The sequence below is a fragment of the Lucilia cuprina genome, chromosome 2, assembly GCF_022045245.1.
Source record: "Lucilia cuprina isolate Lc7/37 chromosome 2, ASM2204524v1, whole genome shotgun sequence".
NCBI lineage: Eukaryota > Metazoa > Arthropoda > Insecta > Diptera > Calliphoridae > Lucilia > Lucilia cuprina.
The window spans coordinates 32,256,516-32,271,852 of NC_060950.1; the positions used below are offsets into that span (position 1 = coordinate 32,256,516).

Here is a 15,337-nt window from a genome sequence, read left to right on the forward strand (position 1 = left end):
AAGATCAAGGTTTTGTTACCACAGCAAGATATTTGCGAAGGTGCCTATTAAAACATTGACAGAATTTCGAATGCGAATAGTCTTGTCACATTTTGGTACTTTTTCAACCACGGGATTGAATCCCGAAATCCCGTTGCCAGCACAACACTTATCATAGGAGAATTTTATCGACAATACATGAGTAGGATACATATAATCTGATACTTTCATAATACAGACATTCAAAATAGACCTCTTCTGATGGAAGAAATACAAAAAGTTAAGATAATCTATAAACCTTGGACAATGAGAATCTAGTTTCCAATATTAAATCATGTAAATTTCCATCCAACATATAACTAACATGTAACTGTATAAAGAAAGTCCTGTTATAAGAAAATCAAAAAAATCCAAATGAATTTCCCAGCGGAAAGGTAGAGCAAACACAAACAACAATTACAAATATATGCACTTTATTTCCTTAGAATACAACAAAATATTTGTTTTTCTTATAAATTTCCTTTTATAATTTTGGCTTAGTTACAGAATTTTTTAAGCTTTTTTTAAATTAACGCTCATACGTACCCATACCCATAGTGTGTGTGCTTGTATATTAATGACGTCAATAATTATATTTTCTGATTTTCTTAACACATTCGCTACTAAAGGATGATGATGATATTGTTTTTTATTTTTGTTTTTCCTTAGAATATTGGCCCCTCTTGTTATTTTAGCGCAAACGCTGTTTGTATTTTACAACGTCATTCATTATTTTTTACGAGTATGTACATTTATAAATACAAATTTGGTTGTATTTTTGTACATGTGAGGTTATTAGTTTATGAGAGAGAAACGGAAAGCTTTTTAATGTTTTTTTTTTTTTTTTGTAACAAATGCAATAAACTTTTTGTTGATATAAATACAAGATATATTGATGATGGTTAGAGTATGACGTAATTTATATGAGTTAGTATTTGTTAAGTGTTGTGTCTATCTATCTCTTTTATAGAGAGTGAGAGTGAAAACGTGAGTAAAAAACGGTTGTTTTTGATTGACTTTTTTAAACAATAGAGAGTTAGGAATATTTGTTTATATTTTTGGGGGGACTATTGTTTTGTTTATTACGGAGCATTTGTAAGCTTTTGAGTGTATGTGTATGTATGAGAGAGCTAGAGAGAATATGTTAAAGAGCAATAATATAGTGCATATTGAGGTAGGTGACTCAAAGTGCAAACTTTTTATAAGGTGAGTCGTATTGTGTGTGTTTTGCTTGTTTTTTTTTTTGCATTTTTTCTGCCTCATCACCAACAAAACAACAACATCATCAGCGTTGTCGTTGTTGTTAGAGAAGAGGGCAATAGCAACAACAAATAACTATATCATCACACAATATCATCCTCCACAGCAAATCGTCATTAATTTATTGTGTTTGTTGCTGTTGATTTCTTCTTCTTTTTATTTTTGGCAAAAGCAATGTTAGACGACGACAACGACAACAACAATAAAATAGCAAAGCAAAGCAAACGGTAAAGTGAATATAGTCGCGTGTAACCGTAAATATAAGTTCAGTCGCGTCACAGACGCCGCGTTGTTAACACATTTAATTTACGGCTACACAAACCGTTAGAAAATAAATTTCAAATAAAAAAACACACAAAAAATTATTAAACGGAAATTATTTTTAAGAATTAAAAAGTTTAAAGTTTTTTTTTCTAATAAATTAAAAAAAAAATATATAAAATTAAAAAAAAATATATTTTTTATGCAAGTTTAATCTAACATTTAGGCGGTTTTGAGTTGTTTCAAAAAAAGAAAAAAAACTTTTTAATAAAAATTTGTCCAGTTTTTCAATTTGTTTTTTAAATTCTGTCGTGTAACAAAAACATATCATATTCAAAGGTGCTAAACTTTAAGTTCTATTGCGGTGAAATTTAAGGACAATTTTTGAAAATTACTTCAACGTATACTTAATATTGAAACAAAGTTTTAAAGAAAACGGCGGTGCTGTTATATACAAACAGAAATAAAGTGTGTGTGTGTGTATTTGTGTCTTTAAAAGAAAAAATTCATAAACAATTTAAGATTTGCTCTTAACTTTTCCGTTGGCGTATGAGTTTTTTTTAGTTACATAGACGTATGAGTGTTATAAATAAAGGATATTTATTGAGAAACATATTTCTTTAAAACTTAAGTGAATGTAATAATTTTTTTGAAATAAACTTTAAAATATTTTCATGTGTTATGGGATTAAGCTCAATTTAAGGCAATAAAGACATTTCTATTGTGTTAACAGCAAAATATAACTTTTTAAATAATTATTAAATTAATATTTTTACAGTTCATACAAAAGCATACAATTAAGAAAAATTTTGCTTTAAAATACTGAATATTTAAATTATTATTTACAGTGCGTATGAGTTATATTAATTTCTACTCTAAGCGTATGAGCGTAATTTACAGTGCGTATGAGTTATAACAAAATTTAACGGGAATTCTTAAAAAAGGACTTTATCTTTTTAATAGTTTACATTAAAAACAAACTTTTAAGAAAACTTTTCAAAAAAATTCCTTAAAACAACACAGTGCGTATGATTAATATACAGTGCGTATAAGTAATAACAAAAGCGTGAGAAATTTAACGATTTCCCTGAAGTGTTAATGAATTTTAATGAAAATTAATAAAAATTTTAAAACATGAAAATAAGTTTTCAAATGTTAGCCAGAGCGTATGAGTGTTAAAAAAACAAATTAAAAAAACTACACAGCGTATAAGTTTTAAAGAATTAAAAAAACTGCATTAAATGTTAAAGAAAACTATAATTTAAAAAGAAATTTGTAGCAACTTTTTCAAAAACAAACTTAAAAAAAATCAAGAAAATCTAAACACATTTATGTTGAACTATTTAAAGCGTAACTGTAATGGACTACACAGCGTATAAGTGTTGAAAATTAAATTGTTAAGCAAAAAATACAGTGGAACTAAATAATTACAATATAAAACGCCTCACAGTGCCTACAAACTAAAAGTACACAACAAACAGTAAACAATTTTAATGAAAACTTCAAAAAAAATGCATAAAAATTCTAAATTTTTAAATATCAAAAATTAACTTAAAAAAAAGATTTAAGCTAAAAAAAAGAAAACTTTTTACTACAAAAATTTAACAAACGTCCTTGTGCCTCTGTTTTACTTCACTTTTCTCCACCCACAAATGTGAATGAGAATAGAATAGAAAATTTTATAACGTAAAAGATGCTCTCGTAAAGTATTACGTCGTAATGCTGACGTCGTTGATAAAGTGAAAGGAAAAAAATGTATACTACTAAATATTAAATACAAAAAAATATATAAAAAAGTACTTAAAAAATACCCACAAAAAAGTGTTATCAAAAAACAACTTTTAAACGCAGAATTTTTCTTTAAAAAATTAGAAAAATTTTCTACAACACAATTAACGGAAAAAACGGCGTGCTGGAGCTGGAGAATTTTATAACGCGCCTGAGGGTTTTGAAACCTTCCACAGGTGTTTATTGAATGTTAAATGTTGTGTAAATGTTTTGTTATTTTAATTATTATGTTATTTAAATCATACTTCTTTTTGTCACATAAAACTTAACAAACCATAGAAGAACTAAAGAAAATGTTTATAATATTTTACTTAAACGTTCTTAAGATTTAAAAATAAAATGCGTAATCGTTTGGCCTCCTTGATAGTGGTGAAACAAGAGCCCTCCAACTCTTTAGGTAATCCAACAAATACTTTAAACTCTTCCCATACATCCAACGCTATACCATTGTCTCCCTCTTTTGAGATTAATAATAATCAAATATTTAATGATAACACCAATTTGGCCATAAAAACAGAATTAAATGCCTATGAGATAAATAATAATCATATACAATTAAGTGATAGCTACAATTTTAATACATATCAGCAGCATACACAACAACATCAACAACATTCTCAGCAGCTGCCTTTACAGCTTAAACCGACACACAACAATCATTTGTATCCCTTACACTCTCATACGCCACACCAACAACAACAGCAGCATCAGCAAATTGTACATACTTCTCCTGCTACTACTACTATCGCCAACTCAGCGAATTTAATTTATCCTTGTCGTAATTTATTTCCTGATGGTTGTGATATTTCTCATCATCATCATTTGAATTGTTCTAATTTTTCCAACTTCAATTCAAATCTAAATGAATCGACCACTTTATTGTATAATTCTCATAGTGATAAATTTATTTTGAAATCGGAACCTTTATCATATGAACCGCCACATCAACACACTAATCTGCAGCAACAGCTGCTAAACTTACAACACACTGCCAATGAGCAGCGCTCTTCTTTGGAATCATCTTCATCTTCCTTGTCTCTAGACAATCAATGGTGTTTATCAAATTTATCGGGTAGAAAACAATACAATAGTTTTCATAATTCTTCATCGCCGGATTATACTAGTTGTCAGAAAAATAGCCATAACAACAACAACAACAGTATGTACATATTTTACTTTTTCTATAAGGTGGTGGAAAATTTTACTAATATCTTTTGTTTTGTACTAAAAACTCTTTTTGTTATAAAAAATATGGAAAAACTTTTTCTTGAAATTTACTTTAGTTTACTTTAATCCTTTAATTAATATTAAAAAAAACGTAATTTAAATAAACAAATCCTTTTTAATGAGTAAACAACTGAACGTATGAGTAATATACATTTATATGCTATAATAATAGGACTACGTTGCGTATGATTATTTTGTTATAGTAAAAGCTTTTGTTTTGTTATAAACTTTCTTTTGAAATTATTTAAAGCGAAATAAAAGTTTCATTTTAAGAATTTGTATAGAATTTGCTTAAAAATATTTAATGAAATTAATCCTCCGATTCAGTTTTTAGGAAGAAATGTTGCATGAAAAGCTCTAAAAAGACATTTTTCATGATTTTCATAAAAATTTTGAAAATAAAATTTAGGTCCGAGATTTAACCTTATTTTTACAGTATTCCTTTAGACGTTTGTAATTATTAATGGAAAGTGTTATTTGAACAAAATTATAGAAATTTCGTTTTAAAAAGTATTTCCTTCGGAATTCTTAAGACATATTTAGGAAAATAGGTGCATGTGTACTACATCATATCTAAAGAACGATGTTTGTTGGAGAAGAAAAAAGAAAAAAATGTTCACTGACTGTATTATCTATCAATATTCAGAAACTCAGTTTCCTGGACGTAATTTCTAAGAATTTTCAATCAGTGTTCGTGTGACATGTTATTTTCAAAATAATATCTTATATCTAACTTAGACAAAAAAAAAAAAACAGTGGCAAAGAAAATAATCCACAGTTTTACTACCCTCTCCATATTCTATACTTTTGTCTGAATTCCCATTTCCAATTTTGTATAGCTGTGCCTGTGTGTCCACTCAGAATAAGTACAATCATATTAACTTTAGACTTTCTCATTTTGGACAGGCTTAATCCATATAATCTTTGTGACTCTACCCACCGTTTCATTATTCCATGAGGCGTTATCTGTTGTTAGGTTTCACAGATTGTTCACTGCCAGGAGTGATCGTTACTTGGGTGCTTTTGAATAGTTTTACTTTTGTCAGGTTAACCACCTCGAGGTCCTTTCCCTTTAATGCTTATAAATTCGAACGAATTGCCTGGTTTCCATATAATTTTAACCTTATCTCTGGGAATGTATAGCTTTCTTACTGTCCAACACTCTCATAGAATTAACTTTATGAGCCAAAAGGCTTATATCTTTAATATGTTTCAATGGGTAGAATATTTCGCATTTCTAGAGACTTGGTTGGTACCACTTACAACACAGCAGCATGTACGCTATATACATATTACACTTTTTGTCCAAAGAAGTACACCTGATAATTGAAGCATAAGTTAGAATTGATCTAATTACACTTTTACAAAGCCAATGTGTATGTATAGTAGGACTAAGACTAAGATTTAATGCATATAGTTCTCCTACGTATCGCCCAGCACCTCACCCCCATTGTCTCACTTAAGTTAAGAAATTCTTTGCACGCTATATGACCCCACACATACGGACTTTGATAACACTTTTAAAGTCGGAGTTATTACTGGAAGCGAGTGGTGTCTAAGCTAAATATATTCTGATATTTATCACGGCTACAGACTGAATTTAATACTATACAATATTACATCTGACAAGCGAAGTGGTCCAGTCGACTCTACTTGTCGATAATTAACATCCGCTTCGAAGGACCAAATATTAGTGTAACCTTTTTTATTATTCTTTATTGGAAAATAATAAATATTCAAATATTCGAAATATTCGAAAATTCAATAATTCTATCAGACATACTTTCAAAAATTTTCCTATGTAAAATCATCAAAATCCGTCCATAAATAATGGTTTTATGAGTAAAAATCCGAAACAACCTTTAAGAAGAAACAACAACACAGCTTATTGGAAAAACACTTATGTTTGAATGTGTGTTTGTTTTGTTTGGCGTTGTTGTTTGTATTGTTTTGTTATTGCTTAATTTAATACAAAACATATGACAACCATAATTTAAATACGTTTTCTAAATTATGTTCGTATGAGTGATAAAGAATTGATCATACGCATGATCCAAGAATGGGACTTTAAAAAAATACAATTTACAAGTTTTCTTCTAAAAATTTCACAAAATTTATATATTTGCCTAAATTTACATATATATTTGTGGACTAATAATAAAATATCAAATGTTTATACTAATAATAACATAAAATACTCCGAGTTTTTTTTTAACTAAAATAAAGTTTCTTTTAAAAGTACAAAAGTTTCGTAAATCAAGTATTTATGCTAATTTAACATATGAATTTTAAAATTTCTATTTATTGCCAAGAGGAAATAACTTTACAGTATTAAAGACAACAACAACAGCAGAAAGACAAAAAAAAGAAAAACTTAAAATATGTAATAAATTCTTACAAAAGTGCATGTACTAATGCCGACAAACATATGTAGTTATGAATTGAAAATATTTATGCATAATTTGTATTTTGGCTTTTTGTTTTTCTGCGGAAAATAGAAGAACAAAAATCAAGGTACCATATGACACCTTTTCTGAAAATGACAAAATAAACACACACTATTTTTATAAATTAAAAAAAAAAAAAAATATTGGCTCTTATTGAAAATATGCTCGTGATTTTTGCAATTATCATAAATACAATATATATGTATGCACGTGGTTATTATTATTATTTTTCTTTGATTTTCGTTAGCGGCTTTTTAAATTGGATATTTTTATACGAATATTTTTTAAAAGGGCTTTGTGATAGGTAGGACAGATAGTTGATTTTGATGTTCAAGTCAGATTAATGTCTTGGTGTCCGTGGAAAATTAAAAGACAATTTTATTTTTAACGATTTTCTATAAAAATGCTAATAAAAGGTTTTCAATAATAGAACTAAAAGAGTAACGTTTCACAATTAAAATTAGTTAAATAGCTTTTTAGTAGCTGTGCAGTAAACGAAAAAACGGATTGGTATGAGAAAAGAAAGAGTTTTGGCTTTATTTGCTGATCTCTTCTCTAGGCTTTAAGCTTGAAATGCTTATTCTCTGAAAATAATGAAAATCTTAAATCACCAAACAACAAAACCAAATCGTAAACATGATTCGAATATTTTCTTCCAAACGAATCTTTCATTTGATGATCAATACTATGCCACTAACAACAAGTACTATTACGTTAGAAAATTAGAAATTAATAAATAACAACAGCCCCAATATAATATAAAAAAACGATGGCGAAAAAACCGCCAACAAACTATACTCGATATTTAAATGAAATGCATCATCATCACAATCATGTGAATTTTGTTGGTCGTCTAAATAAATTAAAAAAAAATTAAATACTAAATGCTTGAATGAATAATTAGTCGATTTTCAAATATTTTTGATTTGTATATATATATAAAAAAAACAAAAGTATATTAAATATTGCAGATATAAAAAGAAAAATTCTAATCAAAATTATTATTATGACCAAATAATGCAAACATTTAAATTACGAGGTTCTGACGCAGGTGTTAAATTAAAAATTAACGGTATATGTCGTATTAATAATTGTATAAAATATATAGATGTAATTGTTTTGATAAATATACAAATATATATGGACAGACACATTTGCACAAGATCTAAACAGATGACGTTGTAAAAATAAAGTATTAAACCAGTGATGGGCAAATGTAGATTTTTAAAAGTTAAATTTTGCGGTTTTTTTTTAGTAAATATTAATAGGTTTAGTGGTCAATTATGGCAACTGTAGTCCAGACTAGGGGCCAAACTGTAATTAAGATTTATAGTTCACTATAGTTTAGGCCAAAATTTATACTATAGTCAAGACTATAGTTAATACTATAGTCCTGACTATAGTTAATACTATAGTCCAGACTATAGTTAATACTATAGTCCTGACTATAGTTTAGATAATAGTCCAGTATGTAGTATTGAAAATAGTCTAGTCTATAGTATTGACAATAGTCCAGACTAAAGTTTTGACAATAGTTCCGACTAAAGCTTATTCTAAAGCTCAGACTATAGGTTTTACTGTAGTCTAGCCTTTAGTTTATATTATAATCAGGGCTGTAGATTGTATTACATTCCAGACTACGGTTTAGATTACAGTCCAGATTACGGTTTAGAAAATAAAAGTTATACTCTTAGTCCAGACCGTAGTTTACACTAAATTCCAGAATATAGTTTGTAGTATAATACAGACTTTAGTTTATACTGTGGTATAATTCACACTATAATTAATACTATAGTCCAGACTATAGTAAATACTATAGTCCAGACTATAGTAAATACTATAGTCCAGACAATAGTTAATACTATAGTCCAGACAATAGTTTATACTGTAGTCCAAACTATAGTTTATACTGTAGTACAAACTATAGTTTACACTATAGTCCAGACTATAGTTTATACTATAGTTCAGATTATAGTTTATACTACAGTTCAGACTTTAGTTTATACTATAGTTCAGATTATAGTTAATACTATAGTTTAGACTATAGTTTACGTAGCCCAGACTATAGTACAGATTACGGATTAGAAAATAAAAATTATACTATAAGTACAGACCGTAGTTTACTATAATCTATAATCTATACTGTAGTTAATACTACAGTCCAGACTAAAGTTAATGCTATAATCCAGACTATAGTTAATACTATAGTCCAGACTATAGTTAAAAATATAGTCCAGACTATATTTAATACTATAGTTCAGACTAGAGTTTATACTATAGTCCAGACTATAGTTTATACTTACTATAGTCCAGTCTATAATTATACTTTATTATCAACTAAAGTTTAGTTTTTAGCCTTTAGCTTACATTATATTTCAAGCTAAAGTTCAGACTATAGTTATATATAAATTACCTATTGTTCGCTAATATAGTCCCCCATTAAGGGCCCCTGTTAGTACACTTCTGCTTTATAAAAGCAAAATAGAAATGATGCACTTGCTTATTATCGGATGCCTGCTGAGACAAAACAATAAATTGCAATTGAATTTTAAAATTGCCAAAGAACAAACCATGTCTACTAAAACAAACAAACAAACAACAAAAACTATCACTCTTTACATTGTTGTTGCTGTTATTATTGTCAACATTGCTGATGTCGCCGTCGTTGTCGTTGTAGATGATAATAATAATGATGGGTGATTTCGTCATAAACAGTAGACAAAAACATAAACAAATCATTGGCTGCCATCATCCTCTTAAATGTTTGCCAAACCAACAGAGAGAAGAAAAAATAAAGAATTAATAAATATAAACATAAATATTAGTTATGTTATGGTCATAATGTGGTCAACATATATTATAACCAGGCAGTTTTGATAGGTTATTTTGAAAGAGCAAATTAAGATTTTAGTTATACTACTTCTAAATTTCTTAAGTGACGATTATTTACTCCATATTATTTAAGTAAAAACGTTCCTTATCTTTGTATTGTAATGATCCCATAGATTATATTTCAATGGTTTTTAGAACACAATACAAATAATAATCATAAGTGACTTATATTTAGATATCTTAAGGACATTAAAATACTGACTGATCTTTCGCTACATTAGTTGGGGAAAATATATTAGAATTTAGCAAGAACTTTATGAGACCTGTATTGTATATTGAATTCCTATAAACTGTTGGGCACTGACAGGCAGACATACAGACCAGCAAGCTGTACAAAGACGTACTGAATAGATGTTTGAGTACAGTGAGTACTCGTATCCAAATAAGTGAAAAAAAACAAAGGTCATAATTTTGTTAGATGTCTTAATTATGACTGTCGGCCTGTCTGCGTTTTACGTCTTTTACTGTGTCATGCAAATTTATTATTGACACTGACATAGAGAATATTTAATTTTGAAACTATTTTTAGAAAGTTAATATTTTTTTCGAATAATATGTTTCATTTAAAAATAGTTTAAATCTACAAAAATAATAATATTTAATAAAAAAATGCATTCTTCATTTTACTCGTTTAGTCAGTAAGCTGCAATCAAAATTTCCATAAATTTAATATGTATATTGTAGATTTTTCATACAACACAGTTAAACAGGGCTAAGACGAATCTATAATAAGGGAATATTTGTGTAAACTTATAACCCCTTATAAGCTTTAAACATTAAGTTTTTTTATAAATTTTTGTTAAATTTTCTCTCAAAATTTAATATTCATTATAGCTCTATTCTTCTGTGCTTTCATTTTTAATACTTTCCTGTATAAATTTTCCCCTCTTATGATGCCGTACTTTCGTGTCTATAGTTAATATTTTAAAATTTTCTATTTTATATTTGTTGTTTTATTTTTTCTATATAAAACAATCATATGTTTAGTGCACACAACTATATATAGAAATAATTTCTACGTCAAAGCTGTATTCTCTGTAGCAGGCTGAGTGTTTGTGTAAAGAATAATAATCTAAAATCTTTTTTCGTTTAACGACATCAATACTATGACGCCGTTAGTTAGGCATCATATTAATACATACACAGAAATAGTAATCAAACACTTTTACATTTTTAATAAACAATAGTTAAGACTAAAGTCCAGACTATAGTTTAGAATACAATTCAGACTATAGTTAAGATTATAGTTAAGACTATAGTCCATACTATACTTTAGATTACAGTCCAGATTATAGTTTAGACATTATTCCAGACTATAGTTCAGCCAATAATTCAGACTATGGTTTATACTTTATTTCAGACTATAGTTGAGACTTTTTTCCAGATTACAGTTTAAATTATTGTTCAGACTATAGTTAAGACTAAAAGTCAGACTACAGTAAAGGCAATAGTACAGACAATAGTTCAGACTATAGTGTATCCTATAGTTTACACTATAGTTCGCCCCATAGTTTAGACTATATGCCAGCCTATAGTTCAGACTATAGTCTACACTATAGTTAAACTATATTCCAGAATATAGTCTAGCCTATAATCCAGACTATAATTTCAACTATAATCCAGAATATAGTTTAGACTATATTCCAGACTACAGTTTAGACTATACTTCAGACAGTAGTATATACTACAGTCCAGATTATTTTTTAGACTATAGTCCACAATATAGTCCACACTATAGTTCAGACTATATTTTACACTATATTTTAGAATATAGTTTAAACTAAAGTTTAGACTATATTTCGACTTTAGGCCAGGAAGTAGAAAATATGTAGTTTAGGAAAAGGTTTAGATAATAGTCCAGACTATATTTTAGAATATTGTCCAAACGATAGTTTAGACAAGAGTTCAGTTTGGTCTACAAGCCAGTCTAGAATACAGACTATAATTTAGTGTATACCAGTCTAGACAATAGTGTCGACTATAGTCATTTAGATTTTAGATAATAGATTAAATTGTAGAACAGGCTTTGGTTTAAAATATTATTCAGATTATTGTCCAAAATATAGTTCAAAATACAGTCCAAACAATTGATTAGTCTTGCCTTATGTACTTAGTTAAGTTCAGTCTGTAGTCAAGTCTATAGTTTCTAATAAGTCTGAATTACCGTTTTGACTATAGTCCAGACTTCCGACTTAAGTTCAGGTTAATATCCAGATGATACTTTGCACTAAAATAATGTTTAGAACAATTTCAAAACTATAGTCTTTATATTCAGGACTACAGTTTGGACTGATTATAGTTTAGACGTAATGTAGTCTATAATTGAAACTTGAGTTTAGGCTTTATTTTTTGACTAAGCACCGATTGTACAAGAGATCTTTGCTTTTTTAAGGTCTCAGGTTTGGAGCGTAGAGAAAACTTCTATTCTGGTTATATAAGAAAACAAAATATTTATCTAAAATATTATCTAAGATCTAATATTTTCTTCATTTAGTTCTTTTAATATTTTGCACGTTTCATTAAGCCAATTTTAATGTGTTTTTATATAATATTTATTTCTTTAATAATTCTTTAACATAATATATTTATATTTTCTATTTTTAAAAAATTGTTTACAACAATTATACATCATTAAGCAACTATGTATGTCTTTTACAACATCATATTATGTCTTGTAGCTGCATTTCAAAAATATTGCAAATAAGAAAAATATATAAATATTTATAATACTATTTAATAGAGAAAAAAAAAAAACAAAAATTGTATGAATATTTTATTAAAAATGAAAATTTATGTCGTCATTGTACTTATTATTATTTTTCAACTTTTTTTTGGTGGTACAAGACAACAGGCACACTTTTTTTTGAGACACACACACACTTTGTTTGTAAACTGCCACTTATAGATTTATCATACATGTTAGATTGTGTTTGATTGAGTTTGTTACACTCTTGCACACTTTTTCAATGTTTTTTTTTTTTGTTTTCGGTTGTTTTTGTGCAACATTGCAACTAGGCATAAATATTACGTACGATGTGGTACGACTAGTGTTGTCAGTGGCTTATTAGTTTTTCGCGCCTTTATTAAAAGATTAACAAATATTTAGACGTCTGTAAGGTTTCGTTTTTATTTATGTTTTTTCTCTCTTTAGGCTTTATTTTTAAAGCCTATCTTAACACTTTACTGGAAAGGGTGTAATGCCTTTGTGAAAATCTTTGTAATGTTAGTTATTTTTTTATTTTAATATATTTTGGTAAGTCCATTCAATTGTCCAAAGATAATTGAAGTGTTCAAAATCATTCTTTTTTAACTTAATAGCTATACAAATGTTTCCCCAAATTTGGACACTAGAGGCCAAGTGTTGAAATAGTGTGTAACAAGTAGTAAAAAAATGGGTATAATTATGATGGATTCAATTTTCTGTTATTCAGAAATGTTTGGTATCGAAAGGGCTATCTTTAGAAAATTTCCTATAATCAGAAGATTTATCGAAAGGACCCTCAAGAAAACGCCCGTCGGTCCAACATCCGAAATCAAAATTGTGATTGCACTTAGATGAAGGGTCCTATAATCAGAAAAGTTTTGAATAAAAACAGGGAATAGTTTTTGTCCAACTATACCATTCAACTTTTTGAACATTGGGCGATCAAAAGCTCGAAAGTGATCAAAATCTTCACTTAGTTAAATAGTTTGAAAGAAGAGGCCTCTATAGGACCTGACGTGTAAAACCCAAACTCGCAACTTTAATTATATTGATGGATATATAATGTTATTGCTGTAACAGCTAAGACTATCTTATCCGAGGATTCTTATTCTTAATGTTATTCATCTATAAAGTAAAGTTAAATTGGCTGAGGAATTTAGGGATATGATAGGAACCATAACGACAAGTGAAGCATTTTTTGGGAATGACAAAGACTGCAATAGTGTTGACGTCTTCATAAATAAGATCTATACATAAGATTCTGCACATAACTAAGTGTGTTGTTCACGTAGGCACAAAGTTTCTTTCAATCACTCCACGAGAAAGTATCTAACTTTGCGACGTTTATGTTGGAATGACTCCTCCGGTGACATGCCAACGGCTAGCGCTTCGAGAACCTTGTTAATACTTTTTGTGCGATTACGTAGGTGATATCCAAAGTTTTTGCTTACAGTATAGTCGAAATTTGTGAACCTTTGTCTATGACGCCAAGAGTTAGATTTGCTTTATTTGACCATCTGGTGAAAAGTGTTGCTAAGGGCTTTGATGGTAGCATCTGTATAACGCAGTGAATAACCGATGTATTTCTTCGAGATCAGACAGCAAATTTCTTCAACATTGTGAAGAGAATAGTTATCCATCTTATTGGCAATCCACGCCAAAAGGTATGCTCATCTATTGAGGCCAAAAACTAGGGGGCAGTCATTAGGACAATGTTTTATATATTTATTTTCATTTGCTTTGAGAACCTTGTTTCTATTTCGTACTGAGCTCATTATTGTAGCAAATTGAGGTGATCTTCATTGAGTACATTGAAACCACAGTTTGCGATCCAGTGACTATAATGAAAATAGTTAGATTTCCTTCTTTGGTGAAGAATGTTTGCTAAGAATTTACCCAGTGATATTTGCAGTTTTTGCGGTGTGAATAACTGAGATATTTTCTCGATGAAGATCGCATAGTTCGTCAACATTGTGAATTGTTCAGTCATCCATTATTCTGTCATTTCGTGTCAAAAGAACTGGTTACCTTTTGATGAAAAGACCGAATCAATACAATCTGGGATCAAGAGAATGTGTTCTGCATCGATCAATCAATTTTTCGTGTCAAAATCACCACTTCTTAAACACACAAAACCCCTCGGCGTTCATAAGCAATTATTGTGCTTCTGCGCCACTTTGTTTTGATAACTTTTTTGTTTTTCTGGAATAATTACATGTTTAAGTGTGGGGTGCTTAATATTCGAAGCTGCTTAACTACTATAAAATACTTTTAGTTGGTTTTTTTTTCATCTTTGTCAGCATACAGCCAGTAGTAGTTGTTGATTAACTCATCAAATATTTAATGTGAATAGTAAAAAAGTAATGTTTAATTTAAACATTTTACTGTTAGAAAAATATTGATACATACTGCATGCCTGTATTATAATTTAAGTGTGTGGCTGTGTGCGAATGTGTGTCAGTATGTTGTTGACTCCTGTTGTATGAGATGCGTATGAGTTACAACATTTGATGGACATAATACATATTGCACATACTTAGTATATAAACAAAATTTTATTTAAAAAACAATAACAATAAATCAATTTATTAATTACTAATTGTAGCAACTTTTTCAATAATTTAATTATAACTTTTCATTTTTATGTTATAAAGTTAACACCCCAAAAAAAAAAAACAAACAAATAAAACCGCCTTAAAAAATCTTTAATTGGCCTGACACTTGACTTTAAATTATGTAA

At 28.6% G+C, this 15,337-nt stretch overlaps 1 protein-coding gene across 1 annotated transcript in view; it reads left to right on the forward strand.

The window, feature by feature from the left end:
* Positions 1-1,560: 1,560 nt before the first annotated feature.
* The window catches only part of LOC111690326 (probable nuclear hormone receptor HR38), a 75,509-nt gene continuing 61,732 nt past the window's right edge, over positions 1,561-15,337 (forward strand). The window contains exon 1 of the mRNA XM_046953910.1: positions 1,561-4,486. Coding sequence (XP_046809866.1) covers positions 3,667-4,486 — 820 coding nt within the window. The 5' untranslated portion in view covers positions 1,561-3,666. The remainder of the gene's footprint in view (positions 4,487-15,337) is intronic.